Here is a 25,774-nt window from a genome sequence, read left to right as displayed (position 1 = left end):
ACTGTGGCAGGGTGCCCGTGGCATTGGGGTGTCCCTTGGGGTGTCCCCAGCCCGGGCCCAGGGTTATCAGTGCTGGGCAAACACAGCCTGGCTGTTATCTCCCATGTGCTCACCCCCCTGCTAATCTTTACCCAGCCCCACGGCACCGCTGCCAGCAAAGGGACACGGCACGGGTGGCATCCCCTCTGCTGGGGCTGGGGTCCTGTTTCTCCCCCTCCAGCTCCCCCCCTTCCCCAGGAAGGGTCAGCACCCACTGTTGGGCAGTGTCACTGTCACCGGGAAGGGTGCCAGGGCCCCCGGCAAGGACAGATGGAGTCGCCAGTGCTGAGCCCAGTGCCCTGCCAGACCCTGTGCTGTGGGCTGAGCACCCATCTTGCCAGCCCAGCACCCGCCCTGCACCCCCACCAGTGCCAACCAGGGCCAGGGCACAGCTGGGGGTGGGAGCTCAACCCTCCCTGGGTGCCAAACACACCCCAAGGCATGGACCCAAGTCCCCGGGGAGGGACACAATGACCCCAGCCAGAGCCAGGCAGCTGCTCCAGGGAAGGTCCCCAAGGGTGCTCAGCACCCAGGGAATGCTGCTGGACACCCAGCACTGCTGGGCACCCATGGGGACACCCAGGTGTCAGGGAGGGGTTTTGTTGCTCTGAGGGGTTACATTAAAAGCAGATGTGCTGAGAGGTGTGGGTGCTGTGCCCTGCCCCTCCCCAGGGACAGAGAGCCCCCCAAAGACCCTCCCAGCACCCCCCGTGATCATTTTCTGCTTTTATTAGACAGGGGGTGGGGTTGCCCAGGCAGGGATGGAACAGACCTAGAGGAGAGTGGGGACAGTGCCCCCCAAAACCTCCTCTGCCAGGGGAGGCAGCCAGAGCACCCACCCCAGGGGCTACTGCTGGGTACCAGGGCCAGCAGCTGGACAGAGGGGGGCCACGGGTGGCATCACAGGAGGGACAAGCTGTCCCTGTCCCCTTCCCTTGGCCCACAGGGGATTGCAAGCCCAGAGTGTGCCCATGGCAGGGGGCTGCATGTGTACACCTCCTGCACCACCAGTGTGGGGCTAGAAGCTCCTGGTGTCCCCTGTCCCCACCTCCCCACAAGCACCCAGGGACAGCCATGGGGATGGGATGTGACAAGGGGACAATCAGGGAGGGGTGGGTGGCAGAGAGCAACCCCAGGGTCCTCCAAACATGGGAATCTCCAACTACCTACGAGCAGGAGGAGGACCAAGGGGGAGCCCTGCCCACCCGGACCCGGCTCTGCCTCGTTACTTCTTCACCCTGATGAGGGAGTGGTAGATGGGTTTGATGATGATGTGGAGGTGCAGGGAGTTGTCGATGAGGTACTCGGAGGTGCGTTTCTGCAGGTCAGCCTGGGACAGGAAATCGGTGGCCTCGTCCGAGCTCTGGTGGAAGCTGTAGACGTGTTTCACCAGGACACGGCCCTGCTGCCTCACACCCACCAGCACCGTCTTCTGGAAGCTGACGCCGGCGAAGTCGGGGCTGCTCATGGCCGGGGTGATGACGAGCCGGGGGCGACCGTCCTCGATCCGAGCCGGCTGCACGGCGCCCGAGACCGAGTCCGAGTAGACGGGGCGCAGGCTGACGGGCAGCCAGCGCGGGGAGAAGAGCACGTTCCAGGTCACCCTCTTCCCGGCGTCGTGGCTGCTGGGACCCAGCTGGGTCTGGAAGCTGGTGCTGCGGTCGTCCCGCGCCGGGTTGTTGATGACCCACTGGGAGCCCCAGCTGGGCGCGAGGTAGTTGCGGGGCAGGAACATGCTGCAGTTGACGTCGAAATACTTGGCGAAATGGAGAGGGGAAGCGGCGTGGAACTGGAAAGCCTGGAAGAGCAGGTCCCGCACCGCGCCGTGGTGCCGCGCCAGCACCGCCGACTGCGCCTGCAGCCTGAAGAGCTGGCTGGGAGCGATCATGGGGTAGCGGATGGCGCGCAGCACCCGTTCGGCCACCGGACCCTCGGGCTGCCGGCGGCCCAGCCAGCTTTCCACGGCGGTGTAGAGCTCCAGCTCGCTGTGCAGCACCAGGTCAGAGCGCTCCAGCAGCAGCAGCAGCAGCTCCGTGCTCACCGAGCCCCACTCGGCGCTGCCCAACACCGCCGAGAGGTTCCAGGCCAGGAACTGGAGGCAGCTCTCCTGCAGCCCCGTGTCCCCGATGCTCACGGCGTAGTGGTACCAGCCCACCACGTGGCCCTGGCTCGACTCGCTGGCCAGGTGGCTCCTCATGTACTCGGCCACCCCACGCTGCAGCCCCCAGACCCGGTACTTGCTGGCCAGCTGGTGCAGGGGGATGGCTTGGTGCAGCAGGATGGAGACCCCCCCGCAGTACAGGTACCTGGGGCAGAAAACAGGAAGGTGACGCTGGTGTCCCCTGGTCTGCTTCTCAGTCTGCCACTCAGCCTCGAGCTCTGGCAGAGCTGTTCCCAGAGGAGCATCCTCCCTCCTTGGCTGCATCCCTCCAGATATCCCATTCCGTGGAGTGCCTGAGGGAGCATCCTCCTTCCTTAGCTTCATCCCTCCCAGCATCCCTATCCCATGGGGTCCCTGTGGTCTCCTGAGAAGCTCCATCTTTTCCAGGCAAACATCTCCCCTCCTTGGCTGCATCCCTCCAGGAATACCATCCCACGGGGTCCCTCCTGGTGTCCCCATCCCACAGGGTCCCCACCTACTTGATAAACTTCTCAAAGAGCGCAGCGGTCTCGGGTGGCTCATAGAGGGTGAGGATGCTCTGGTTCTGCAGGAGGCTCTCGAAGACCTCGCTCTGGAGGCTGAGGAGCAGCTGGTGGGTGTGGAAGACCTTGGCCTCCTCGGAGGCGGCCGTGCGGACCCGCAGGACGGAGTCGCTGCCGTTGCCGTTCTGCAGCAGCTCCTGCAGCCTCTGCAGCAGTGTCACGGAGTGGTTGATGGTGGCCACGGTGGTGTCACCGCTCGGGTCAGCTTTCTGGGCTGCGGAGAAATGGGACCGTCCCAGTGCTGCACCCCAAGAATGAGGGGGCCCAGCCGTGGGGTGATGTGAGGCTAAGGGGGGCTGGGGACGCCTGCCTCTGTGCACATCCTCCCCCTGCTCCTAGAAGGGTTGGCTGGGGCCAAGGGGATGTGCAGAGGATGAGGGGACATGGGGACATTTGCTTTTCTGCAGCAGAAGGGTTGAGACCACCGTGTCCCAGGCTGGGACGTGCTGGGAAATGGCCTTGTGCCGGGCAGCACTGGCTCACAGCCCAGACTGCCAGCCCCAATCCCAGCCCCAATCCCAGAGCCAGCCCTGAGCATTGTCCCCGACCCCCCACATCCCAACCGACCCGAGGGGGTGTGGGGAGCCACGCACCCCCTGTTCCTGCACCCTGTGTGGGGGTCTTCTCCTTCATGGGGAGCCTTCCTCCTTCTCCTCCTCCCCCTCATGCCTGACACAACTCCCACCCTCTCCCCAGAGCATCCTTCCCCCCGGGGGGAGTTTGGCCCCAGTCTCTCTCAAATCCCATCTTGCTGGATTACCCTTCCCAGCGCTGGTTTAATCCGAGCTGAGCAGGGATGGGGAAGGGGATTTGGAGCCCCTGGCCCCACAGTGCTGCACATCCCTGCCAGCAGCACCGAGCTCTCACCCTGGGCACCGTGGGGCACAACACGTCCAGGAGCCACATCCAGCCCCCCCGGGAGCTGCACCCACCCCTCCCCAGGAGCCCCAACGGCTGCTGCAGAGCCGTGCTCAGCATCCCCTGGGAATCACCCTGGTGCCCAGCAGGGGCTGTGGGACCCGCAGCCCCCAGACCCCTCCAGGCCTCCCCCCACCCCGGTAACTCTTACCGGCGTGCACGGTGAGGAGGAGGAGGAGGAAGGCAGGGGTGAGGCAGGCGGCCAGGGGCCGGGGCCCCGCCAGCCCGGCCATGGCTTCAAGCGCATCTGGCGGGTGCCGGCGCGGGCGCGGTGGCCTCCTGGCCCTTATGTAGGCCACGAGCCCTCCCAGCCCTCCCAGCCCGCACCGCCACATCGATTGGTGGAAACTGGGACCGGCCGTTACCAAGGGAACCGCTTCCAGCCCCCAGACATCCCACCCTGACCCCGGGACCCCAGCCCCGCATCCCGGGGGTGGTGTGACGGGATGCTGGGGTGAGCCCCGGTGTGACACGGGGACATCTCCGTTTGCCACCTGCCCGTGCTGCCACCGGTGCTGCCGTGCGATGTCACAGCCCCACGCGTGGTCGCGGCCCTTTGTGCCGGCAGGACCGGGGTCTTTGCATTCAAGGCACAGCTCGGTGGGGCCTCCCCGGCTCATGGGTATTCATGGCGGCAGCAGCCCATCACCATGGCATCGGGGCTGCCGGCAGGAACCGCCTGCCCTTTTCCCAGCCTTTGCAGCCAGGAGCGGTGCCAATGCCCCGTGCCTCCCCCCCCCCCCCCCCCCCGGCATCTTGCCCACCCTGACAGCCTTTTGAGGGGCTTCACAATGGGGTCGGGTTGATGTTTGCCCTCTCCCTCCCACACTGCAGCTCCAGGGTCGGTGCACCTCGGGCATGGGGCTGGGGGTGGCACTGGTTGCCCCCCCCCCTCTGTGCGGGAGCATTTGGGGGCAGAGCCTGAGCAGGTGGGAAGGATCAGGGGGTGTCTGCACCCCGCTTCTTGGTATCATGGGGTGATGGACCAGACCACCCAGCTGAGATGCAAGATGGGGGGGTAGGGGAGGGAAGTGAGGGGCTCGGGCTTAGACATCTCCAGATGTTGAGCGTGGCCAGGTGTTGCCACAGCTCCCGTGGGGGTGTGGGGGGATCACCCATCTGGCCCTGACCCACGGGTGGAGGGGCTGGGGACAAGCCAGCTGGTCTGTCCCTGTGCCGTGCTGTGCCCCCGTGGGGCAGGGGAGCCCCGAGGGCAGGGTGCAGTGTCCCAGGCTGCTGTCTCTCCATGGCGGCACGGAAGGGGGGAAGAAGGGGCCCCCGGCTCGGCAGGGCGGGTTAATGGCTCACCACATCCACCACATCCACCGCCGCCTCATTTAACCACCCGCCTGCAAAACAACAGCTTGGCGGGAGCGTGCGCCCGGTGACACCGGCACGGTGCCAGCACAGCCTGTGCCCAACAGCCCAGGGACCCTCCTGTCCCCTGGAGGGGCAGCAGCTGGCCACCGGGCCGGGGTGGCACGGGTCATTGGGCTACGAGGGGACAGGGAGGACCACGGTGCTGGTGACGGGGCGGAGGGGGGGAACGGGACAGGGCATCCCCCGGTGAGATGTGCTGGAGGGTTGGGTCACCGTAGCGACCCACGTGGGCTGGGGGGCAGTGGGGTGTGGGTGGCCCCAGGGATACACCACCCTCCCTCCACCCCACGGCTCCCGGGGCTGAGCGATGCTCTGGGTGACAGAGGGGACACGGCCAACGACGGGGACACAGCCACCAGAGAAGACACAGCCACAGGGACACAGTCACCAGTGGGGACACGGCTACCGACGGGAACACGGTCACTGGTGGACACACATCAACTGGTGGCTCTCTGGGTCCAGAAAAGGTGAGACCACAAGCTCGGTGGGTGACACAAGAGCCACCGAGGTGAGAGCTCATCACCCGCTGGACTTGGGGAGCGGGACCGCAGGTTGGGGGGAGCAGAGAGGGGCCGGAGCGGAGCCGACCCCACTGCAGAGCAAGTGAGGTCCGGGCTGGGAAAGGGTTAACGCGGTCCCGCTGCTGCGATCGAAGTCCCTGTACCCTGGGGGGCATGAAGGGCCTAGCCCAGTCCCCCCTAATTAACCAGATCTTATTTGCTGCTAATTGGCATCCCCCCTGCGCATGTGTGTGTGTGTCCCTCACACCCCCAGCCCGGGGCTCTGCTCAGCGTCCTGCAACCTTCGTGGTTCCAGGCCCCCCACTGCGGGCACTGCTGCCTAGCCCAGTCCCCCCTAATTAACCAGATCTTATTTGCTGCTAATTGGCATCCCCCCTGCGCATGTGTGTGTGTGTCCCTCACACCCCCAGCCCGGGGCTCTGCTCAGCGTCCTGCAACCTTCGTGGTTCCAGGCCCCCCACTGCGGGCACTGCTGGGGGGGCAGATGTGGCCGGGTGGGAGGGGGCAGTGGGACCCCTCACATCTCCATCCTTGGGGCTGTCAGGGATCTGCGATAACTGGGACTGGGCCAATTAGGGGTCCCTGGGGTCCAGGATCGGACTGGGACTGGACTGGTGCTCAGTACCCCCCCAGTCCCGGGCTGAGGACCTCCCCCTGCAATCTACAGCCTCTCCCGGGGCTGAAGACCCCCTCCGCACCCCCACCGGGGCTCAGGACCCTGCCCTGCACGCCCCTCATGCTCCCAGGCTGAAGACATCCACGGCATCCGGGGACTGAGCACCCCCTATGGATTAGGACACCCCCACCTTGCTCTTCCCCCCGGCTGCGGACCCCTCCTTCACTCTCTGGGCTCAAGACGCCCCCTGCACCCCTCAGAGGGAGATGCTAATTTTGGGGGGGGATTGTGACCAATCAGAACGCAGAGCTCAGGTTTGCTCACCCGTCCCTGGAGGACGCCTCTCTGATTGGCTGAATACTGATTCTTTCTAGCCAATAGGAGCGCGGCTCTCGGGAAGGGGGCGGTGCCGCCGGGTTTATGAATGGTCGGGAGCGACGTGGGCCCGATCCGGGCGCGGGGTGCGGGCAGAGCTCCTGCCTCATGTGAACCTATCTGAGGAGCTGGCAAAGCACCCGGCTGGCAGCCTGGAGATGGCCGAGCCCCTTGGCACCGCTGGGACACCCCCGGTACCTCTGGGACCACCCTCCCCGCCCAGCACCTCTGGGTCCTCCCGGCTACTGCTGGGTCCCGGGCCCCACCCCCCGGCACCCACACAAAACCAGTGTTTTAACCCGTTTTTCTTCAAGGTGATAAGCGGAGCCAGGGGGACAAACCAGGTGCATCTCCAGTACCAGGACCACCCTCTACTGCCGCGACCCTCACCCCAGTTGTGCCTCCAGGGGCTGGGTCCTGCGTCCTTTGTCCTTCAAGGCGATGGTCCCGGTGCCCAACAGCACAGCGGTGGCGTGGCCTGGGAAGGTGACACTGCCGGAGCTGGAGCGGTCGCCCTGCCTGGTGGGGGTCTTCCCCGTCGTGTATTACAGCGTCCTGCTGGGGCTGGGGCTGCCAGGTGAGGGGGACAGGACAGGGGGGCTGCTCGGGAGGGTGCTGAGCCCCTGCAGAAGGTAGTGAGCTGTGCACCCTCAGCCCAGGATGTGCTCTCCAGCTCCCATCCCTGTTCTGGAGCTTTTGGAGATGAAAAGGAGAGTCCTCAGGGGTGGGGGACACCAGGCTGCCCCTCTGCTTCTCCTGGCCTCAGGATGCCCCCTCAGCAGCCCTGGCTGTCAAGCCCAGCCCCACAGGGCAGGTGCCACACAGCAGGGACAGATGGTATTTGCATTGCTCGGGATGACACACAGAAGAGATTAATCAGCTCAGCAAATCCCCACTGCCCTGGGATATTTATAGCTGTATCCTCAGCTGAGGTCTGCGGCCGCTCACCCTGCGGCCCTGGGACAACCTGGACACACCTGGGTGCTGTGGGGACAGGGGTTGATCCCTGGGGTGTCACCACTTCATATCGTTCCCCTCCCTCCAGTGAATGTCCTGACTGCTGTGGCCCTGTCTCGCCTGGCCACGAGGACCAAGAAGTCATCGTACTGGTACCTGCTGGCCCTGACCACCTCCGACATCCTCACCCAGGTCTTCATCATCTTTGTGGGTTTCATCCTGCAGACAGCCATCCTGGCCCGGGCAGTGCCCAGCGCCTTCATCCACACCGTCAACGTGCTGGAGTTCACGGCCAACCACGCTTCCATCTGGGTCACTGTCCTGCTGACCGTGGACCGATACGTGGCCCTGTGCCACCCGCTGCGGTACCGGGCCCTCTCCTACCCCCGGCGCACCCGCAGGATCATCGCGGCCGTCTTCGCCCTGGCTCTGGCCACGGGCATCCCCTTCTACTGGTGGCTGGACTTGTGGCGTGACACCGACCCCCCCACCGCCCTGGACAAGGTGCTCAAGTGGCTGCATTGTGTCACCATCTACTTCTTGCCCTGCAGCATCTTCCTGGCCACCAACTCCATCATCATCTGCAAGCTGAAGCGGCAGAGGGGCTCGGGGGGCGGCCGACCCCGCCTGGCCAAGACCACGGCCCTGCTGCTGGCTGTCACCACCGTCTTCATTGTGCTCTGGGCTCCCCGGACCATTGTCATGATCTGCCACCTCTACGTGGCCTCGGTCAGGAGGGACTGGCGCGTCCATCTGGCTTTGGACATCGCCAACATGGTGGCCATGCTCAACACCACCCTCAACTTCTTCCTCTATTGCTTCGTCAGCCACACCTTCCGATGCACGGTGGCTGAGGTGCTCCGGACCCACCTCTGGCACAGCCCCCCACCCATCAGCACCCCCTTACCCCTGAAACCACTGGAGCTGCTGGCAGGCACAGCCCTCTGAGCCACGGCTGCAGAGAAGCACCCAGCCAAAGGTCCTAGCACCCACTCAGCCCCACAGCATCACCCGGGACCCTGCCCTGGGGATGCTGCCCCCCTGACACCCACCTACCCACCCACCTCGGAACCCCTGCAGCCAGGGGACAGGAGCAGGAGGGCTCCTGTGGGCCCTGGCCAAGGCATGGCAAGTGCTGATTGCTGGTGGGACCATCATCCTGCATAAACTGGTGTGCTAAGACCAAAAGTCTGCCTGGATCCATCTCTGGGGCAGGGACACCCTGCACCAGTACCCCCAGCCCCAAGCTCTTGGCTCTATCCACCGAGTCTGGAGGGGGTACTGGGAGGGAGCAATCCTGGGGTCCAGCACCCCCAGCCAGAGCACGAGGTGAGACCCCAGCTCTGGGCTCTGCAGGACCCAGCTCTTACCCATTTCCCCAGCCCCAGAGACACCCAGGACATCCCAGGAGAGTCACCCTGCAAGGCTGCAGGTGCCCCCGGTGCACCCCAGCAGCGAGAGGGTGCAGCATCTCCCCCCAGCTGCAAGGGACGGGGCTCAGGATGCCCACAGCACAAGTGCTGCCCTCCCAGTAACACCAGTGCCAAGCTGGTGTGAGGCTGGACCAGCGGCTGTGCCGTGCCAGCCTGCGGGCCCCCAGCTGCCACCAGAGGGCAGGGACGGGACGCCCTGCGGAGCTGACACCCCCAGCGCCCCTCCTCCTCACCAGCCCTGCCCACCCTAATTCCCCCCTAAGATCCCTAAGGGCATAATTCCCTACAGCAGACCAGCTTTTCCCCTCCAGCTCCCCGGGGACAGGGCAAGGCGGTGCCCGGGGGGCAGGAGATGTCCAAGGCATTGAGGGGGCTGGGGGCGGGGGGCAGAGACCCCCTTTCTGCTCACCCCACCGAGCCTTGGCTGGGATGGGGCACAGTTCTCCCGAGTGCTTGTGGGATGGGTCTCGACCCCCCCACCCACCACATGGGGCTGACCCACCCCAGCACCGGTATGTGCCCACCCACCCGCCGCACAACCGGGACCCCCGCAGGGACAGCCCCCCCGGCGCTGCCGTGTTACACCGGGCAGGATCCGGCTCTGCCCGTCCTCCCGGTGAGAGGGTTAAACCCCGGGCGGGTGGTACCTGGGAGGTGCTCGCTCCATTAATTCTGGCATGTGAGGAGAGCGAGACCGGGAAGAGATTAGATATTAACCCAGGCAGAGCCTCCCGCCCGGCGGGCACCCCAAGCCGGGGGGCTTCCAGCGCCGGATCCCACCCTGGGGCCCTTCGCTGGGGTTGGAGGGGCCACGGGCCAGGGGGCTTGGCCAGCACAGGCAGCATTTGGCAGGAGCCCGGGCAAGGCTTGCGGCAGGCCGGGTCGGTCCGTGCCCCCCCCTTCCCAACCGGCGGTTATTTACTTGGAGAAGGAGGTGGAAATGTGCTGACCGCGTCCGCCGGCGGCGAGGGGCTCCGGGCTGGACAGAACCGGCTCGGGTGGAAAACAGCTCCCGGTTCCCGGCCTGAGCGGGGAGGCAGCTGGGAGGGCGAGGGGGGCCCCCAGGTACGTCCCCTCCCTCCCCTCCCCCGGCTCCAGGTACGGCAGTGGCCTTGCCGAGGTGAGCCTCGGCGGCTGGCTGAGCAGAACCGCCACGGTGCCGGGGCTCAAGTTGGCCGTGCCATCATCGTGACATCGTGCCAGCCGTGCCAGCCACCCAGCCGTGCCAGCCACCCAGCCCTGCGGCTCCAGAGGAAAGGTAAGCCTGGAAAAAATGCACCCATCATGGTGATGTTTTTGGTAGGAGCCAGTGAGGAAGCCTGGCCCAGGTCCTGGTGCTGTGCCAGCTCCTCACTGCCAGTGCTGTGCTGGAAGGATCTGCCTGGTCCCACCATGGCACCAGGACCGGGCTCTGCCCTCGCCAAAAGGGCTGTGCTAGGCACCAGCATCCCCGGCACGCGGCCTCAGGAGGGGACAAAGGGCAGCAGGTCCCTCGCAGCCCTCGGTTGGTCCCTGCACGGAACCGGCACATGGTGGCATCACACCCAACCTGCCCCCAGACACCTCCCCCCGTTTCTGTAGGGGCGTTTCTGTAGGACCTACAAAAAAAACCAGGGGTCCACAAGGAAGGGATGGAAAGCCAAGAGGGTCCCCGTGGGAATGGGGGGAGGGAACCACTGGCAGCGGGGGCGAAGTGAGGGTTGAAAGAGGTGCGGCCACGGGGCAGCCTCGAGGGGGGGATGGACGCCTGCCAGCAACCCCACGGCGGGTGTGGGGGTCGTGGGGGGGGCTCACGCTGAGTCAGCAGCCGGGAAACCCGCCGGCCCGGCGCGGCGGAAGGAAGCAGCCGGCAGGAAGCCGCATGCAGCGCGGCCTCACCGAGGCCCGGGCCGGGGTCGGCGCCGGTGCGGGGGTGGCAGGGCAGGCAGCCCGTGTTCCCGGCACTGCTTATCCAAGGCTGAGCCTTTCCCGGTGAGCTGGGGTTACTGCCGGGCCTCGCGAGGCTGAACCCCAGCTCCCCTGGGGAAACTGAGGCACAGGAGGCCTCCGTCCTCATCGCCCGTGCGAGAGCACACGCGTGTACACGTGCCCTGGCAGGGAGGGACGGGGTCGTCCCCAAACACCATCCCGAAGCCAAACGCTCTTTAGGAAGGTGGCAGCACCCAGCCCGGGCACGCCGGCTCCTCCCCGGGGACTCCGGTGCTGGTGCTGTGGGTGCTGCCGGCTCCGGCTCTGCCTCGGTTTCCCCTCGGTTTTGTTTTTATCCCTGCCCAGGCTGAGGGAGGACCCGCCGGAGGCGAACTGAACTTTCGTCTGCATCCTTCACCCTCTTGCTTCACCCTCCCAAAATAGCAGCGCCTGCCTGGAAACCTCCCCCGGGGCTGGCAGCACCCCGGCTTCCCCAGGGCACCCCGAGCCTCCGGGGGCTCATCCCCCACCCCAAGCTCCAGGGATGGGGTGACTGTGGGGTGGCCATGGCCATCCCTGGGGTGCTCATGCCCATCCCCCCTGGACAGGGACCACCCAGCCCTGCTCGCTGTCCCCGGTGGGAGCTGCCCTGACCCCCCGGCCCCCCACGGAAAGGGCTTTTCTGGTGCCCTGTGCCCTGCCAAGGGCTCTGGCTAAGCTGTCAGCTGACATTCCTCTGAGAGGCCCCTCCGGCTCTGCGCCGCGGGGCTCTCCAGTGGGAGCTGCTGTATCCTCACAGGCCCGGCCCTGCTCCCGACTCCCACCTGAAAACCCACCCAGGAGCCCACCCGCTGGCCCAGCACCCAGAGGAGGTGGGTGCAAGGGCCCTTGGGGGTGATGCCTTCCCGACTTGGCCCCCGCTCCATTGCTCACCCCGATCCCCTCCAGCACCTCCGGGCTGACCCAGCTCCTCCGTGCTGAGACCCCACAGACTCATTGCACTGATGCCCAGGTGCTTCCCTGCTGACCCAACCCCCTCAGCCTGGGCTCTGCTCCCGCCCCTTCTCCCCCTTCTCAGTTCCTCCCCCGTGCCCCGGGATAAGGACCCCCGCCCGCAGCGGGACCTCGGCCCGGTTTTGTGCCCCCGCCCACGGCGGGAGGCAGGTCCCGGCCGGCCCCAAGCGCTCCCCGTCCAGAGCCGCACCTCGGGGAGGGGCCGGGCCGGGCAGGCGCACGGTGCGGCGGGACCGGGGCAGCCTCACCGGTGCGGCACGGCGGAGCGGGCGGGCAACGGGCACCGGGCGCTGGAGCCGGTGAGAGGTGCTGGGGAGAGAGAGAGGGAGGGAGGGGGGGAACCGAGCTCTGGGGGGTACTGGGAACCGGAACGGAAACGGGTCGGGAGCCGGAGCCGTTCGCCCCCGCGGACGGAGGGTTGGGGACGGCTCTGTCTAAGTTTGGCTCCGGGAGCGACGGAGAACCGGGTCGGTACCGGCTGGGAGGGACAGGGGGAACCGGCTTAGGGTGCAGGGAGACCGGGTCGCTACCGGTCGGGTGTGCGGAGGAACCGTCCGGGATTGCGAGGGGAACCGTCCGGGGGTTTGGGGAGAGTGGGCGCGGTGGAGCCGGGACGACAGGCGGGCGGGGGGCTCGGTCCCAGCGCGGTGCTGGGGGTCCCTGTACACATCCAGGAGCAGAGCCCCGGGCTGCAGGGGAGCGAGGGGTCCCAGGCGCTCCATCCCGGGGTCACCTTGCTGAGGGTCCCTTGCTGGGTGTGTGTGTCCCCCAGCAGTGGGGCAGCAGCTTCCCCACTGCCTCTGTTCCCTTGTGCCCATCCTGTACTCCCCGGGGCTCCAGGAATGGGGACAGGGACCCCCGTGCGGTTGCCTGCGTGCCAGCGGCTGGCAGTGCCGGACACGGGACCTGCGCTGGGTCAGTGCCCGGAGCCACGGGAGGGAAGTGGGACAGGAGAAGTGGAAAGAGGAACGCTCTGGCACGCGGGGACAAGCCGAGGGGACAATCCAGCCCTGCTTGTGCTCAGTGTTCCCGGGGAAGCCAGTGGGCACAGTGCTGCTCCTGGCACCAGAGGAAGGGATCATTTGGAGCTCCTAGAAATCCCACGGCAGGAGGGGGGTGTGGGGTGCAGAGGGGCTGAGCCCCCCCGGCTGCCTGGCAAGGAACTGATGGGGGATGTGTGTCCACCTGCTCCCATCCAGGGCTGCTTTGGGCTCGGCTGAGCTGGCACAGATGGGGCTCCCCAGGACCCCGTTGCTCCCCGTGGCGTGGTGGGAGCAATGCTGAGCTGGAGACCACGGGCAGCGATGTCCTGAGCCCTGGTGACAGATCCTCCCAACCTCCCCTCTGCCCCACAGGGTCCCTGGACGCCCTGCTCGGCGCCTGCCCGGCGGTGCAGGATGGGTGCTGCAGCACTGCCACCAGTGGCCACCTTCCTGCTGCTGCTGGCCCTGCTCCCCACAGCTGGTGGCCAGGGGACCCCTCCCTCGGGCTGTGGCAAGGACCTCTCCTCCCTCTACTACAACCTCTGCGACCTCTCAGCAGCATGGGGCATCGTGCTGGAGGCCGTGGCCAGCCTCGGTGTGGTGACCAGCTTCGTGCTCACCATCGTCCTGGTGGCCAGCCTGCCCTTCGTGCAGGACCCCCAGAAGAAAAGCCTGGTGGCTACGCAGGTCGTCTTTCTTCTGGGCACCTTCGGGCTCTTCTGCCTGACATTTGACTTCATCGTGGGGCCGGATTTCTCCACCTGCACCTCCCGCCGCTTCCTCTTCGGTGTCCTCTTCGGCATCTGCTTCTCCTGCCTGCTGGCTCATGCCGTGGCCCTCAACTTCTTGGCACGGAGGAACCGGGGCCCGCGGGGTTGGGTGACGCTGGTGGTGGCCCTGCTCCTCGCCTTGGTGGAGGTCATCATCAACGCCGAGTGGCTCATCATCACGGTGGCGCGGCGGGAGGGCAGCCCCACGGACCCTTGCCAGCTGGAGGACGCCGACTTCGTCATGGCGCTCATCTACGTCATGTTCCTGCTGGTGGCCTCCTTCGGCACCGCCTGGCCCGTCCTCTGCGGCCGCTACGGCCGCTGGCGCAAGCACGGCGCCTTCATCCTGGCCACCACCGGCCTCTCCGTGGCCATCTGGGTGGCGTGGACGGCCATGTACCTCTATGGCAACCGGCGCGTGGGGGAGAAGCCCGGCTGGGATGACCCCACGCTGGCCGTCGCGCTGGTCTCCAACGCCTGCACCTTCCTCCTCCTCTACGTCATCCCCGAGGTGACGCACGTGACGCGGCGGAGCCCCGAGCAGGCCTTCGAGGACGATATCTACCCCACCCGGGGGGTGGGCTACGAGACCATCCTCAAGGAGCAGAAGTCCCAGAGCATGTTCGTGGAGAACAAAGCCTTCTCCATGGACGAGCCCTCCTTCGGTGAGCGCCGGGGCTGGCGGGTGGGCACCGGGGCTCAGCAGGGCAGGTGGCGAGACATCTGCCCACGACCCGCCCGGGATCGACGCCTGACGTTGTTGTGGCTCCCCAAAAAAAAAACTTGCTGGTCTGGGTCTACCAGTTGGGGCTGAGCTGGGCAGCCGCGGGGGTGCTCCCTCCCTCCCTCCCTCCCCAGCACGGGGTGCTGGCAGCTCCCGGCTGCCACCCCAGGCACCCGAGACCCTGCAATAACGTGGGGTGGTGTGAGCTGCCCCGGTGGCACCGGGTGCCTGCAGCCCCCCGGGGCAGGGTGAGTGCTCCCGAGAGACCCTACAATAACAAACCCGGGCTGTGCCAGGAGCGGGGTGACACAAAGCTTGGGGACAGCCCTCCCGTCCCCCAGGAAAGGTGCAGAGCTACCAGGTGCTGAGTCACGCTCATTAAACCTGCTAATGAGGAGCAGCTCCCTGGTGGGGTGGGGCTGTGAGGTCCCCCTGCCCTCTTTTCACTGTCCCCTGTGTCTGCAGCCAAGAAACCAGTGTCCCCATACAGTGGCTACAACGGGCAACTGCTGACCAGTGTCTACCAGCCCACTGAGATGGCTCTGATGCAAAAGGTGAGGGTGATGCCAGCACGAGCCACATCCTGCGTGATGGATGATGGGTTTGTAACTGGAGCTGCTGGGATGGGGGCTTTTGGGAGGGCTCCCCTTATCCCAATGTCCCAAGGGATGCTGTGATCCTGGCGTGTCACCCCTCACCTTTCAGACTGGTTTGGGTTGGAGGGACCTTAAAGCTCCCCCAGTGCCACCCCTGCCATGGTCAGGGACCCCTCCCACAGCCCAGGGTGCTCCAAGCCCCATCCAACCTTTAACACTGCCAGGGATGGGGCAGCCACAGCTTCTGGGGGCACCCTGGGAACCAGGGGCTCAGCACCCTGATGGCAAAGAATTTCTCCCCAAGATTTAACCTAAATCTTCCCTCTTCAGTTCAAAGCCATTCCCCTCATCCCACCCCTCCATGTCCCAAGTCCCTCCCCAGCTTTCCTGGAGTCTCTGGAAGGTGCTCTGAGGTCTCCCCTGGGATGCTTCAGGGCTGGGGGTGCTGCTCCAGCCCCCACCCCATGTCTTTCCCCACAGACTGAAGGTCCCTACGATGTGATCCTGCCCCGTGCCTCCACCGGCAGCCCGGCAGCCGGCAGCACCAGCTCCACCCTGCGAGCTGAGGACGCCTTCACGGCACAGTCCCGGCACGCCAGCACCCCGCGGGACAGCCGGGGCTGCCAGGTGGGTTAATGTGCAACGGGGGGGGGGCAAAGTCTGTCCCCACCACAGGAGGATGGGCACAGGGATGGCTCTGCCCAGGGGTGAGCGTGGCTGCATGTGCCGGTGACAGAGCCGGGTCTGCCAGCCTGTGCCACCACCGTGCCACCCCAGCACTGTCCTGCTCTGCCCACAGGTGCAGTCCCCGTACAGCAGGAACCGGTGGTGAAGCCCCTGGGCACAGCCGTGGCCCCACCGTCCCACTCCAGAGGTCTCTCCAAGCCTCATCCCACCCCACCAAGGTCCATCCCAGCCCGTCCGGCAGCCAGAGCCGGTTCCTGCACAGGGGACACCCGATGTGATCCCAGAGCCATTGTCCCGTCCTACCTGGCCATGGCACCCACAAGCTGCCGGCTCTGCCCGGACCTGTGTCCCTGCTGCTGTCCCTGCCGCCAGGACCAGCTCCCATGGGGCCACCCTGAGTTGTCCCCTCGCTGCTGTTGTGACACACGGAGACCCCGTCCCCTCTGGGGCAGGGACCACCCACCACCAAGAAGCCGAGGAGCAGGGGGACTCCTGCCCAGGGCTCCCCCGGCACCGAGCCCCCATTCCACGCTGACCCTCACCAGCCCTGGGGACATTGCAGGTCCCAAACTGAGCTGGCACTGTCCTGCCACAGGGCGCAAGGTGACACAAAGCTCTCCCCAGCCCTGGCTCCTGCTGTGCCTCAGTTTCCCCGCTGGGGGGAAGGGAGGGCTGCTCAGGGTCCTGGGGGAATCAGTGCCTTGCTGGGGCTGGGGGCCTGGCCCCCCACAGCTCCAGCTGCATTCTCGGTGCCTTCCCCCTCTTTGGGGCTCGGGGGTCCCTGCAGGGAGCAGGGAGGGAGCTGGACCCCCTGCCCTCCTCGTGGCTTTCCCCATCGTTTTTCCTCTTCCCCCTTTTTTTCAGGTCAGACCCAATAAAGGTGGTTCTTTTCCTACGCTGTGGGCAGCCCATGATGGGGAGGGGGCTCCCAGCCGTGCCACCAGCTGCTCCCTCAGCCCTGGCCCCACCGCAGCCAAGAACTTCTGCCAGCGGGCTCAGCCCCACATCCCCCTCCTGGGAAGCAGCAGGGAGAAAGGGGGAAGGGGGCTCAGGGCAGGACCCTCGGCATCCCCCAGCCCCGTCCCCCCGCTGGGCTACGTGTGGCAGGGCCAGGCACACAGATGGGACCGGCAGCCCTGGCAGTGCCAGCAGCGGGACCGGCAGCCCGCGGGCAGATGGGCTGCCTGGCAGGACGTGGCACAGAGGACGTGCCAAGGTCGGAGGTGGTTTCTCCTGCTCCTGCTGCCGTGATGATTCCTCCTGCGGGCAGGAAGCCTGCGGCCGGCAGCGCCCTGAATTATTCAGGGCCTGAAATGGCTCCGTGGGGACGGGAGGGTGACCCTGTCTCCTTGAGCCCAGCTGACGGCCGTGGTGTCCACACGAGGGATGCACAAGCCGTGTCCTGGCCGGGCACGTGCCACGCTCCTGGCTGCGGGGACACGGGGACACGGGGAGCTGGCTGTTGGCAGCAGGACCCAGCCGTGTCCCCCGGGGCTGTGCTGCATCACCCGTGTTTACCCGGTGCCACTGGCAGCGAGGACGTCTCCACGCAGCACCAGGTACCCGAGGTCGCTGGGGACGCTGTCACCGCACGGTACGGGGTGGCAGGGGCTGCTTTGGGCGGTGTCCCCAAGCTCTGCCTCCTCGGTGTGCGAGGAAGGAGGTGGCAGCCCTGGGGTTGGCCAAGTCACCCACAAAAAAAACCTGCAGAGACCGTCCCCTCCCCGCTCTGGCAGGGGACACTGGAGCCACTCTGCTCCCCGAAGCTGGCCCCAGCCCCTCCGGAAGGCGGGGATCCCACCGGCAGCCGCAGCGCCGCTCCGGCCCCGCTCCAACAGGCTCAGCTTTGTGCTCCGGGGCCACCGAACAGCGCGGCCTTTGTCCGGCACAGGTGAAGCTGCCACGCCAGCCCCACCGGAGGTGCCGTGCCGGCAGCAGCCCCGGGCCCCTCCCCGGGGAGGGATGGATGGTGCGGGGTGAGTGCGGGTGCCGTGACGGGGCTGTGGTACCGCCCTTGGTGGCACCGTGGGCACTGTGACCCCAGGGATGTGGGCAGCACCGGGCTGGTGGTGACACTGAGGGCAGGGTGAGCGTGGCTGCAGGATCATGCAGCGTGCCCAAGCAGTGAGGACAGGAACATGACACGGTGAAGCTGAGGCTCAGAGGATGCTCCCATGTCACCAGGGATGCTCCGTGTCCCCAGGGCTTGGCTCACTTGCCTTTAACCAGGCTGGGAGCCAAAGCAGACACACCCAGGCTCTGGCATTTCCCTCCAGGACCCTGTCCCCAACCAGAGCCCTGCCAAAGCCAGCACTCAGCGAGTGACAGTGACAAGGTGCCCGCTGCAGGCTGGGACTGCCATCTGCTGGCATGTCACCCAGCACAACAGGGTCCCTGCCCGGCACCGTGCAGCTCAGGGAGGCACAAACCTGCTCATGCCATCAGCACTCTGAGCCACTTTTACTCCAAGCAGGTCCATGGCACCATGAGGGTCTCAGTCCGTGACACCACGGGGGTCTCAGCCCATGGCTCCATGGGGGTCTCAGTCCGTGACACCACAGGGGTCTCAGCCCATGGCTCCATGGGGGTCTCAGTCTGTGACACCATGGGGGTCCCAGTCTGTGGCTCCACGGGGGCCCTGGCTCTGGTGCCAAGCCCATGGTTTGTGGCACTGCGGGGGTCCCAGCTCTGGCACCGAGTCCACGGGGTGCCCCAAGCTCGGCAACAGAAAAGTTGGGTCAGGCCAAGCATCCCCCTCGAGTCCTGGGTCCCCGTGCTCCCTGCACCCTTCACTGGCACCAGGGCAGCCCAGGGCTCAGCGGGGCACCCTGCGTCCAGCCCGGCCCCTGTCCCGTGCCAGCTCCTGCTGCTGCTGTTTGTGCCTCTGGATGTCCCTGTAGGCCTGGATCACACGGGCTCTCTCCTCCTCCACGATGCGCTGGCGAGCCATGGACACGGGTGCTGCTGGGGACACCGGGCTGTGTCCCAGGTGAGATGTCAGGAGGAGCTGCTTCCGTCCAGCCTGCAGGCAGACAGGGGATCCAGGAGGTGGGAAAAGCCAGGACAGGGCTGTGAGGAGGTGTCACCAGGAGGACGAGGCCTGGGTTCAGCCCTGACGTGCAGGTACCCAAGGCCACAAAGCAGGGGCAGGTGGCATCACCCCCCAGAGCTCACCTGCTCAGCAGGACCCCGGCCCCGTGGCCGTGAGGTGATGGTGGGGGGCTGTGTCACCACTTCACCAAACGCCACCGTGTCTACGGGAGAGAAGCAGGTGCCAGCACTGAGCAGGAGCCCCTGGGACACACCAGGGCAGGAGGCAGGGTGCCAGACCCACCTTGGAGCAGGCTCTTCTCCAGCATGTCCTCTTTCTTCTCCTCCTTCTTCCTCCGAGCTTTCTCCAGCTTCTTATTCTGAAACCTGAAGCACCACGTTGTGGCCAAGGCTCAGGACCAGACAGGCAGTGGGTGAGGGAGTTCCTACCCCAAAACTTGTGCCCCCCCCCAGCTCCAGCCCAGCAGGACCACGTCTCCAGTCCTAGAGATTTGTGTTGAGCAGCCCCCCATCCCTCCACCCCCCATCCCTGTTGCTGATGGACCCGCTCTGTGGCACTGGCAGAACACCCACCCCGTGCCCAGAACCGGACCGGGACACGGGCTGAGCCGGTGCCATCACAGGGGCCTTGCTCTCACTCTTTTTTTCTCTTGGACTTCTCTGGTGCCACCTCCTCCTTCTCAGGCTCCCTCTGCAGCTGGTTCTTGGTGAGGAACAGGACTCGCTGCACCTCCTGCTCCATGCGGTAGACGTAGGAGCGCTCCGATTCCCCCTTCCCCCTCCTGAACTTGGGCACGGGGATGTCTCCCTGCGCCTTGGGGCCCCGGGACTTGGGCTGCTGCTTCTTCTCTAGGAGAGACAGGTGACATTACTGCAGCGGTGACAATCTGGGACGTGCCCCGGGGGAGCGGGATGTCCCGCTGCAGGATGTCCCACCTGCCACCTCCTTCTTCCCGGGGCCGGGACGCTTCATGGCCTCGCGGCTCTTGATGAGCTCCCGCAGGCGGAAGGGAATCTCCTGCTCCTCGGGATGCTTGGGCTTCATGTTGTCCGGCTTCGGTCTCCTGGGCGGAACCAACCCGGTGTCAGAACCACCCCGAAGCAGCGGGACCCGGGCACGGCGCGACACCGGGAATCGGGAGAGGGATGTGGGAGTAGAGGGACACAGCGACCCGGCCACCGAGACAGGGGCAAGAAGGGACACAGGGACCTGGGATGATGCCCTGTGAGTTCAGACCCCAGACCGGGAGCGAGTCACGGCCGGTACCGAGCGCATCTCCCGGGCACTGACCTGCCGCGGCGCAGGGCGGCCGGTCCCGGTCCCGGTCCCTGTCCTGGTCCCTGACCCGGTCCCTGCCGTTGTCTCTGTCCCTCTCCCGGTTTCTGTCCCGGTCCTTTTCCCCGGCCCGGTCCCGGTCCCGTTCCCAGCCCCCGTCCCGTTCCCGGTCCCCGTCCCATGGCTCCGCCGCTCCCCACGTGGCCGCCACTTCCGGTTTCCTCCGCCTCCTGTCGCTCTGACCCCGCCCCTCACTCCCCATTGGCTCATATTTTTAAGCCACGCCCTCACATCCCAGCATGCCGCGCTGCTATTGGCTGCGGGAGCTGCCGCTCCCCCGGGACGCTGCGGTCGGGATGTGGCTGCGGGGGGCGCGGGGGCTGGCGGGGACGCGCCGGGGGGTGAGGGGGGGACGTGGGGGGACCAGGGGGTCCTGGGGGGTCCTGGGGATGAGGCGGGGGGCTCAGGGGGTGTGCGGATAGAGGGGGGACGGGGGGAGATGGGGGGGGACTCGAAGGGGGGGGTCTGAGGGGAGTAGGGGAGGCCCTGGGGATGAGATTTGGGGTCTGGGGGGGTGGGTTGGGGGTGCTGAGGGGGGTGTGGGACACAAGGGAGGGGTGGGGATGAGATAAGAAGGGTCTGAGGGGGGGTCAGTGGGGTCCTTGGGGGGATAGAGGGGTGTGGGGGGGTTGAGTGGGTCTGGGGGTGCTGGGATGGGGGGGCAGGGGGTGCTGCTGGGGCTGTGGTGATGGGGGGTGGGAAATGGGCTCTGGGGGTGTCCTCTGGCTGGGGGATGGGTTGGGGGCGTGTGTCCCCCTGTTCCCCCCAGCCCCACTTCAGCACAGGGTCACGGTTCCCAGGACCCCCCGGACAGTGTCAGCATCCACAGGAGGGTGTCCCCCCCGCACCCCAACCCCACCACCATCTCCATCCTTCGGGAACTTTCCGACACCCCGGGAAAGGCCGGCGGCACCTCGGACACCCCACAGAGCGAGGAAGGGACGGGTGCTCCCCAGGAGGGGGTCCCCCCGCTGCCCCCCCCGCCCACCCACTGCTGTGGGACCGGCTGCCCCAACTGTGTGTGGGTGGGGTACGTGGAGGAGGTGCTGGAGCAGTGCCGGGACGGGGGGCAGCGGGTGCTGGAGGCTGTGGAGCAGCACGTGGAGGATGAGAACCTGAAAATGATCCTCAGGATGGAGATCAGACTGCGCACCAAGAAGGACTGATCCCCCTTCCCAGCCCCCAGGAAACCAGCGGGGGAAAACCTCAGCTCCAGGCTGGATGGTGGGCTCTGGACTTGGCTTATTTAAACTATTTATTTCTCTGTGTTCAGCTCTGGGGAGGGGGGAGGGTCCCAGGGAGGGTCCCAGCCCCCCCACCAGGGACCTGCGTGGCATCCTGCACGCTGTCCCACGTGTGTTTCACTCAGGTAGTGCCCAGGGACCCTGCCCTTGGGGTCAGGCTCACGCTTGTCCTCAGCCCTGGATTTCCCAGGAGCCAAACTCTCCTCCCTCAGGATGGAAAATCCCATCCCAGGGCAGGCTGGAGCAGCCCCCCCAGCCTTAACCCCCCCACACCCTGTGCTCTTGTGTCGTCCTTGTGTTCCCCAGTTGGATTTTAAGCGTGTTGGCTGTGACCAGGTGACTGGGGACCCCCCTCCCTCCCGCCAGCACCATAAGCCTCTTAGGAGCTTCTCTGTGTGAAGGGCTGGCAGGTGGGGGGGTTCGGGGGGCTGCTGGCCCCTGCCCTGGGCAGTGTGCCACACGGAGCACGTGGGGCTTGGCAAGGACATTGTCACCAGGGTCACAGCCTGCCCAGGGGATCTTCACGGTGCCTTTTCCTTTTCCCTTTCCTTTGCCTCCATCTTACAACCCCATAAATGTGGCCCTGTGGGTTCTCCCCTCCATCCCACCCAGCTCTGGGCCATCAGGAGCCCTCCAGACTCCACCGTGGGGTCCTTGAGCAGAACTTGCTAATGAACCCCAAGCTGGAACCAGCAATTAACACCCCAGGGCCCCGCTCTTGGCTGGAGAAGTGGCCAGTTCTGCTGGCTGCAGGAGAAAACGCTCCCAGATCCCTGTAATCCTATTTATTGGAGTCCAACTAATTGCAATTAGTGGCAGGGGCTGGCGTTCAATTAAAGTGTACCCAGATTATTCCTTTTTTGTAATTGCTTTAGTGTTGGGATTAAGGGGAGCTTTGGAGTGATACCCCCCTCATAAGGGCTGTGGGGCAGGGGCTGCCCAAACCCTCTTCACCCAAATTTTGCCCCAAGACACCCTCAGCCCCACTGAGTCCTCCCCCACAGGTTATTTAATGTCCCCCCTGACACCACCAGTGCCAGCAGCACTAATCCAGCCCCCCCGCCTCCCACCATGGGGGGAAGGACAGCAGATGACCCCTTCCAGAAGAAGGGACATCAATAATCCTATTACCCCTGTGCAGGATAAATCTGCTCTCCCCTAAAAGCCACCCAGAGAGTCTCCAGGACGGGGGACACCGGGACAGAGGGGTCTCCTGTGGAGCAGCACAGCAGCTGTGTAAGTTGGGGGGGGTCTGCTCCATCTGTGGGATGGGACCCGGTCCCGGTGGTACCAGGGCTTGGCACTGGTGTGGGCAGGAGCCTGATGCCCTCCCTGGGGGTGGGGTCTCCCCAAACTGGGGTCCGTGCTCAGTGCTGGGGTGCAGAGGGAGGTTGAACCCCCGTGGTGATGCTCTGTGGCACCTTGGTGTGGCTGCTGTGCCTTTTGGGGGGGGGGATGGAGCTGCCTGGGGGTGTCCCCCTCGCCTGTCACCCTTTGCTCCATGGTGTGGATGCCAGGGGGTCTGTAGCCCCATGTGCCCACCCCCCCAAGGGACACCACAGCCACACCAGTGCCATCCCACTGTGGCACAGGCAGCTCAGCCATGGCAGGGGACTCCCGGGGGGGGAACATCAGCTAGGGATGGAAGAACAGCCCCCCAGGACACCTCTCCTGGTTTTGGGAGTGAGGGGATTAAGTGGGCTCTGAGCTGTGCTGAGAAGTCAAAGGCACGGGGAGGGGGCTCAAGGGGCCCTGGGGAAGGAGGGGGTGGGAGGTGGGTGGTGGTGGGGGGTGTGGGAAACCAGTGGTACCCCCCCATCTCTCCTCCACCAGGGGTGAGGAGCCCTCCCGTGGCAGAGCTGCAGGGTTTGGCTGCCACCCCCGGCACAGCCATGAGCCTGGAGCCCCACTCCAAGCTGGAGATCAAATCAGCCACCAGGGTGACCGGGGGACCCGCCACCCCTCGGAAAGGACCCCCCAAGTTCAAGCAGAGGCAGACGAGGCAGTTCAAAAGCAAACCCCCCAAAAAGGGGGTGCAGGGGTGAGTAGGGGAGAGCCCCAGGAGCCTCGGCAGGACTCTGGGTGCCAGCCTGGGGGTGTGGGTGCTGGCTGGGGACAGGACAGACAATCTCTCTCCTTGCAGATTTGGTGATGACATCCCAGGCATGGAAGGGCTGGGAACAGGTACGGGGGTCCTGGGTCCCCCTGGCTGTGGGTGGGCAGCAGGGATTGGGGTGGGGGGTGTGAGGCTGACACAGCTTCTCTGCTCTCCCCAGACATCACTGTCATCTGTCCCTGGGAAGCCTTCAGCCACCTGGAGCTGCACGAGCTGGCTCAGTATGGCATCATCTAGGGACAGCACGGCCACCAGCAGCCACCTGCCCCCCCAGAGTCTGCCCCGGCCACACAGAGGGGCTCAGCCTGGAAAAATGTTCATTAAAACCCTTAAGGAGCACGGGAGGCTGGTGGTGTGGTCTGGGGTGGATGAAGAGGACTGGGGTGGGGGATGGAGAGGTCTCCAGGATGGAGAGGAGCAGGATGGGGTTCAGGCTTCAGGTGAGGTTTATTTGGGGTTGGATCCCAGATGTCCCCATTGGCTGAGGTGTCCCCGTCCTGGGTGACAGCCAGCACACGCTCAATCCCACACCCTGGTGGGTGTGATGTCCCCCAACACCTTCAGTGCCATCAGCATGCCCGTGGCCTCCAGCAGCACCAGGACAGCCACGGCGGTGGCGATGGCGCCGCCCTGGACACGCAGCCACCCCCCCATCGGGGCCATGCAGCCCCCCAGGTGCACGACGGTGCTGGCAGCCACGTCCCCCAGCCTCAGGACACCGAAGCCACACTGGGAGTTGGTGATGGTCCCGTTCTGCAGGGGGTCCAAGCAGCAGGAGGCCGGGACACCGCACGCCTGCACCCCTGGGGAGCTGCAGTTGAAATACCTGAGGGACAGAAAAAGGGTCAGGTCAGGCACCAGGCACCCTCCGGATGTATCCCAGGGAATATGTTGGAGTGAGGCCAGGGGTGGGCATGGAGGTGCTGGAGCAGCTCTGGAGCCAGGGTGAGAATTGGGGGTGTTCAGGCTGGAGAAGAGAAGGCTGCAATGGGGAGACCTTAGAGCACCTTCCAGAGACTCCAGGAAAGATGGGGAGGGGCTTGGAACAAGGGCCTGGAGGGATGGGATGAGGGGAAAAGGCTTTGAACTGAAGAGGGAAGATTGAGGTTAGATTATGGGGAGAAATTCTTTGCTATGAGGGAGCTGAGCCCCTGGTTGCCCCCAGAAGCTGTGGCTGCCCCATCCCTGGCAGTGTTGAAGGTTGGATGGGGCTTGGAGCACCCTGGGCTGTGGGAGGGGTCCCTGACCATGGCAGGGGTGGCACTGGGGGGGCTCTAAGGTCCCTCCAACCCCACCCATTCTGGTCCCCAGTGCCCCTGACTCACTGGTTGACCTCCCAGTCGCGGTAGGAGCCGAGGCCGCAGCAGCTCAGCCCCCGCTGCACCTCGTCCACCATGAAGCGGAGGTCGGGCTCCTCCTGGTAGTGCAGGAGGCAGAGCAGGAGGGTGTCCCTCAGGCCATCCCGCAGCCACTGCCGGGACACCAGCACCAGCACCAGCCCCCCCAGCACCTCCACCCCGACCAGGGCCCCCATGGCCCCCAGGAAGAAGCGGAGGAGGCAGGGGCTGGGGCGCAGGGCCCCCATGCAGCCCGCCATGGAGAGGGTGCTGGTGCCCGTCCCCAGGAGCAGGAGGAGCAGCATGGGGTCGGAGCCCAGCGGGACCAAGCTGTCCCCACGCAGCCAGCCCTTGGCCACCAAGCCCCACACCCCGGTAGCCAGGACCAGCATTCCCATCAGGAGGAAGACGAGGTTCCAGAGGAAGGAGAGGTAGCGGATGCACTGGCTGAAGGTCCCCATTTTAAGGGGGTTGGAGCACCACTCCTTGGGGTCCTGCTTGGCCAGGGCGTCCCCACCATCACCACCACCATCATCATCATCATCATCATCACCACCACCATTGGAGTAGGGTGGCTCCAGCAGCCTGGGGGCCTGCAAGGACAGATTTGGGGGTGGCAGCGGGTGGGGCAGCCCCCCCAGAGTTGCCCCCCTCATCTTGAGGTTGCCCCAGGAGCCATTGGCCCCCCTCCTCTGCAAGACCCCCACCCCCACACTCACCCAGCCCATCACAGGGGGAGATGGGGGCTCTCCTAGAGCCCTTGCCCGGGACCCCCGGAATCAAACCCCCCAGGGATGGGGGGGGAGCTGCATGGTGCCAGGACCCTGGCAGGGGCCGGGGGTGCCGGGGGGGGTCCCGGGGTTACCTGGGGCAGGAGGCGGGTGGTCTCCCCGTGGCAGAGCTGTGCTGGGCTCAGCGCCATCCTGCTGCCGGTCACGCTGCCATCATGTGAGGGGCTGTGCCTGACGCTTAAATAAAGCTGCAGCTCCCAGCCCCCCCCACATGGGCCCGATCCTGCTCGGCCCCACTGCAGCCCCCACACGCCCCCCACCCCATTAGCAGAATC

At 65.9% G+C, this 25,774-nt stretch overlaps 6 protein-coding genes across 7 annotated transcripts; 3 read left to right on the top strand and 3 right to left on the bottom strand.

Annotated features, from left to right (window-relative positions):
• Positions 1-750: 750 nt before the first annotated feature.
• BTBD17 (BTB domain containing 17) lies at positions 751-4,399 on the bottom strand. Its single transcript, XM_071764196.1, has 3 exons — positions 3,812-4,399; positions 2,680-2,956; positions 751-2,345 (listed from the first exon to the last, which is right to left on the bottom strand). The coding sequence occupies exons 1-3, from the start codon at positions 4,278-4,280 to the stop codon at positions 1,265-1,267; spliced, it is 1,827 nt and encodes a 608-aa protein (XP_071620297.1). The 5' UTR covers positions 4,281-4,399; the 3' UTR covers positions 751-1,264.
• Positions 4,400-6,887: 2,488 nt separating this feature from the next.
• GPR142 (G protein-coupled receptor 142) lies at positions 6,888-8,684 on the top strand. Its single transcript, XM_071764197.1, has 2 exons — positions 6,888-7,129; positions 7,598-8,684. The coding sequence occupies exons 1-2, from the start codon at positions 6,994-6,996 to the stop codon at positions 8,455-8,457; spliced, it is 996 nt and encodes a 331-aa protein (XP_071620298.1). The 5' UTR covers positions 6,888-6,993; the 3' UTR covers positions 8,458-8,684.
• Positions 8,685-11,770: 3,086 nt separating this feature from the next.
• GPRC5C (G protein-coupled receptor class C group 5 member C) lies at positions 11,771-16,519 on the top strand. Its single transcript, XM_071763844.1, has 5 exons — positions 11,771-12,163; positions 13,220-14,282; positions 14,807-14,895; positions 15,418-15,564; positions 15,737-16,519. The coding sequence occupies exons 1-5, from the start codon at positions 11,855-11,857 to the stop codon at positions 15,767-15,769; spliced, it is 1,641 nt and encodes a 546-aa protein (XP_071619945.1). The 5' UTR covers positions 11,771-11,854; the 3' UTR covers positions 15,770-16,519.
• Positions 16,520-18,066: 1,547 nt separating this feature from the next.
• CCDC137 (coiled-coil domain containing 137) lies at positions 18,067-20,167 on the bottom strand. 2 transcript variants are annotated; one of them, XM_071763846.1, is made up of 6 exons: positions 19,967-20,167; positions 19,612-19,739; positions 19,314-19,524; positions 18,959-19,041; positions 18,799-18,878; positions 18,069-18,646 (listed from the first exon to the last, which is right to left on the bottom strand). In XM_071763846.1, the coding sequence occupies exons 1-6, from the start codon at positions 20,131-20,133 to the stop codon at positions 18,440-18,442; spliced, it is 876 nt and encodes a 291-aa protein (XP_071619947.1). In that variant the 5' UTR covers positions 20,134-20,167; the 3' UTR covers positions 18,069-18,439. The 2 variants fall into 2 exon arrangements, with proteins under 2 accessions (XP_071619948.1, XP_071619947.1); XM_071763847.1 differs by lacking the exon at positions 19,314-19,524 and having other exon boundaries at positions 18,067-18,646; positions 19,548-19,739.
• Positions 20,168-20,246: 79 nt separating this feature from the next.
• LOC139805439 (uncharacterized) lies at positions 20,247-23,705 on the top strand. Its single transcript, XM_071763848.1, has 6 exons — positions 20,247-20,352; positions 20,812-21,041; positions 22,397-22,491; positions 23,089-23,296; positions 23,399-23,439; positions 23,532-23,705. Exons 1-6 carry the CDS (start codon positions 20,251-20,253, stop codon positions 23,606-23,608), a joined length of 753 nt encoding a protein of 250 aa, XP_071619949.1. The 5' UTR covers positions 20,247-20,250; the 3' UTR covers positions 23,609-23,705.
• Positions 23,706-23,799: 94 nt separating this feature from the next.
• Positions 23,800-25,702, bottom strand: TSPAN10 (tetraspanin 10). Its single transcript, XM_071763845.1, has 3 exons — positions 25,574-25,702; positions 24,697-25,301; positions 23,800-24,197 (listed from the first exon to the last, which is right to left on the bottom strand). The coding sequence occupies exons 1-3, from the start codon at positions 25,628-25,630 to the stop codon at positions 23,891-23,893; spliced, it is 969 nt and encodes a 322-aa protein (XP_071619946.1). The 5' UTR covers positions 25,631-25,702; the 3' UTR covers positions 23,800-23,890.
• Positions 25,703-25,774: the final 72 nt, after the last annotated feature.

The sequence above is a fragment of the Heliangelus exortis genome, chromosome 20, assembly GCF_036169615.1.
Source record: "Heliangelus exortis chromosome 20, bHelExo1.hap1, whole genome shotgun sequence".
Classification (NCBI taxonomy): domain Eukaryota; kingdom Metazoa; phylum Chordata; class Aves; order Apodiformes; family Trochilidae; genus Heliangelus; species Heliangelus exortis.
This window is presented reverse-complemented; position numbering and strand designations above follow the sequence as displayed.

Bases quoted from the DNA above. Each gene is read 5' to 3' on its own strand.
- BTBD17 (XM_071764196.1), bottom strand. From the start codon at position 4,280: ATGAGCCGGGGAGGCCCCACCGAGCTGTGCCTTGAATGCAAAGACCCC. The intron at 2,957-3,811 runs GTAAGAGTTACC...ATTTCTCCGCAG, and splicing joins CCTCCTCACCGTGCACGCCG to CCCAGAAAGCTGACCCGAGC. The intron at 2,346-2,679 runs GTAGGTGGGGAC...TTTCTGCCCCAG, and splicing joins CTCTTTGAGAAGTTTATCAA to GTACCTGTACTGCGGGGGGG.
- TSPAN10 (XM_071763845.1), bottom strand. From the start codon at position 25,630: ATGGCGCTGAGCCCAGCACAGCTCTGCCACGGGGAGACCACCCGCCTC. The intron at 25,302-25,573 runs GTAACCCCGGGA...CTGTCCTTGCAG, and splicing joins CCACCCGCCTCCTGCCCCAG to GCCCCCAGGCTGCTGGAGCC. The intron at 24,198-24,696 runs GTGAGTCAGGGG...TCTGTCCCTCAG, and splicing joins CGCGACTGGGAGGTCAACCA to GTATTTCAACTGCAGCTCCC.
- GPR142 (XM_071764197.1), top strand. From the start codon at position 6,994: ATGGTCCCGGTGCCCAACAGCACAGCGGTGGCGTGGCCTGGGAAGGTG. The intron at 7,130-7,597 runs GTGAGGGGGACA...CCCTCCCTCCAG, and splicing joins GCTGGGGCTGGGGCTGCCAG to TGAATGTCCTGACTGCTGTG.
- CCDC137 (XM_071763846.1), bottom strand. From the start codon at position 20,133: ATGGGACGGGGACCGGGAACGGGACGGGGGCTGGGAACGGGACCGGGA. The intron at 19,525-19,611 runs GTGGGACATCCT...TGTCTCTCCTAG, and splicing joins CGGGAAGAAGGAGGTGGCAG to AGAAGAAGCAGCAGCCCAAG. The intron at 18,879-18,958 runs GTGGGTCTGGCA...TCTCTCCCGTAG, and splicing joins GGAGAAGAGCCTGCTCCAAG to ACACGGTGGCGTTTGGTGAA.
- GPRC5C (XM_071763844.1), top strand. From the start codon at position 11,855: ATGCCCAGGTGCTTCCCTGCTGACCCAACCCCCTCAGCCTGGGCTCTG. The intron at 12,164-13,219 runs GTGAGAGGTGCT...TCTGCCCCACAG, and splicing joins GGCACCGGGCGCTGGAGCCG to GGTCCCTGGACGCCCTGCTC. The intron at 14,283-14,806 runs GTGAGCGCCGGG...CTGTGTCTGCAG, and splicing joins CATGGACGAGCCCTCCTTCG to CCAAGAAACCAGTGTCCCCA.
- LOC139805439 (XM_071763848.1), top strand. From the start codon at position 20,251: ATGCCGCGCTGCTATTGGCTGCGGGAGCTGCCGCTCCCCCGGGACGCT. The intron at 21,042-22,396 runs GTACGTGGAGGA...ACCCCTGTGCAG, and splicing joins CCCAACTGTGTGTGGGTGGG to GATAAATCTGCTCTCCCCTA. The intron at 22,492-23,088 runs GTAAGTTGGGGG...CTCCTCCACCAG, and splicing joins TGGAGCAGCACAGCAGCTGT to GGGTGAGGAGCCCTCCCGTG.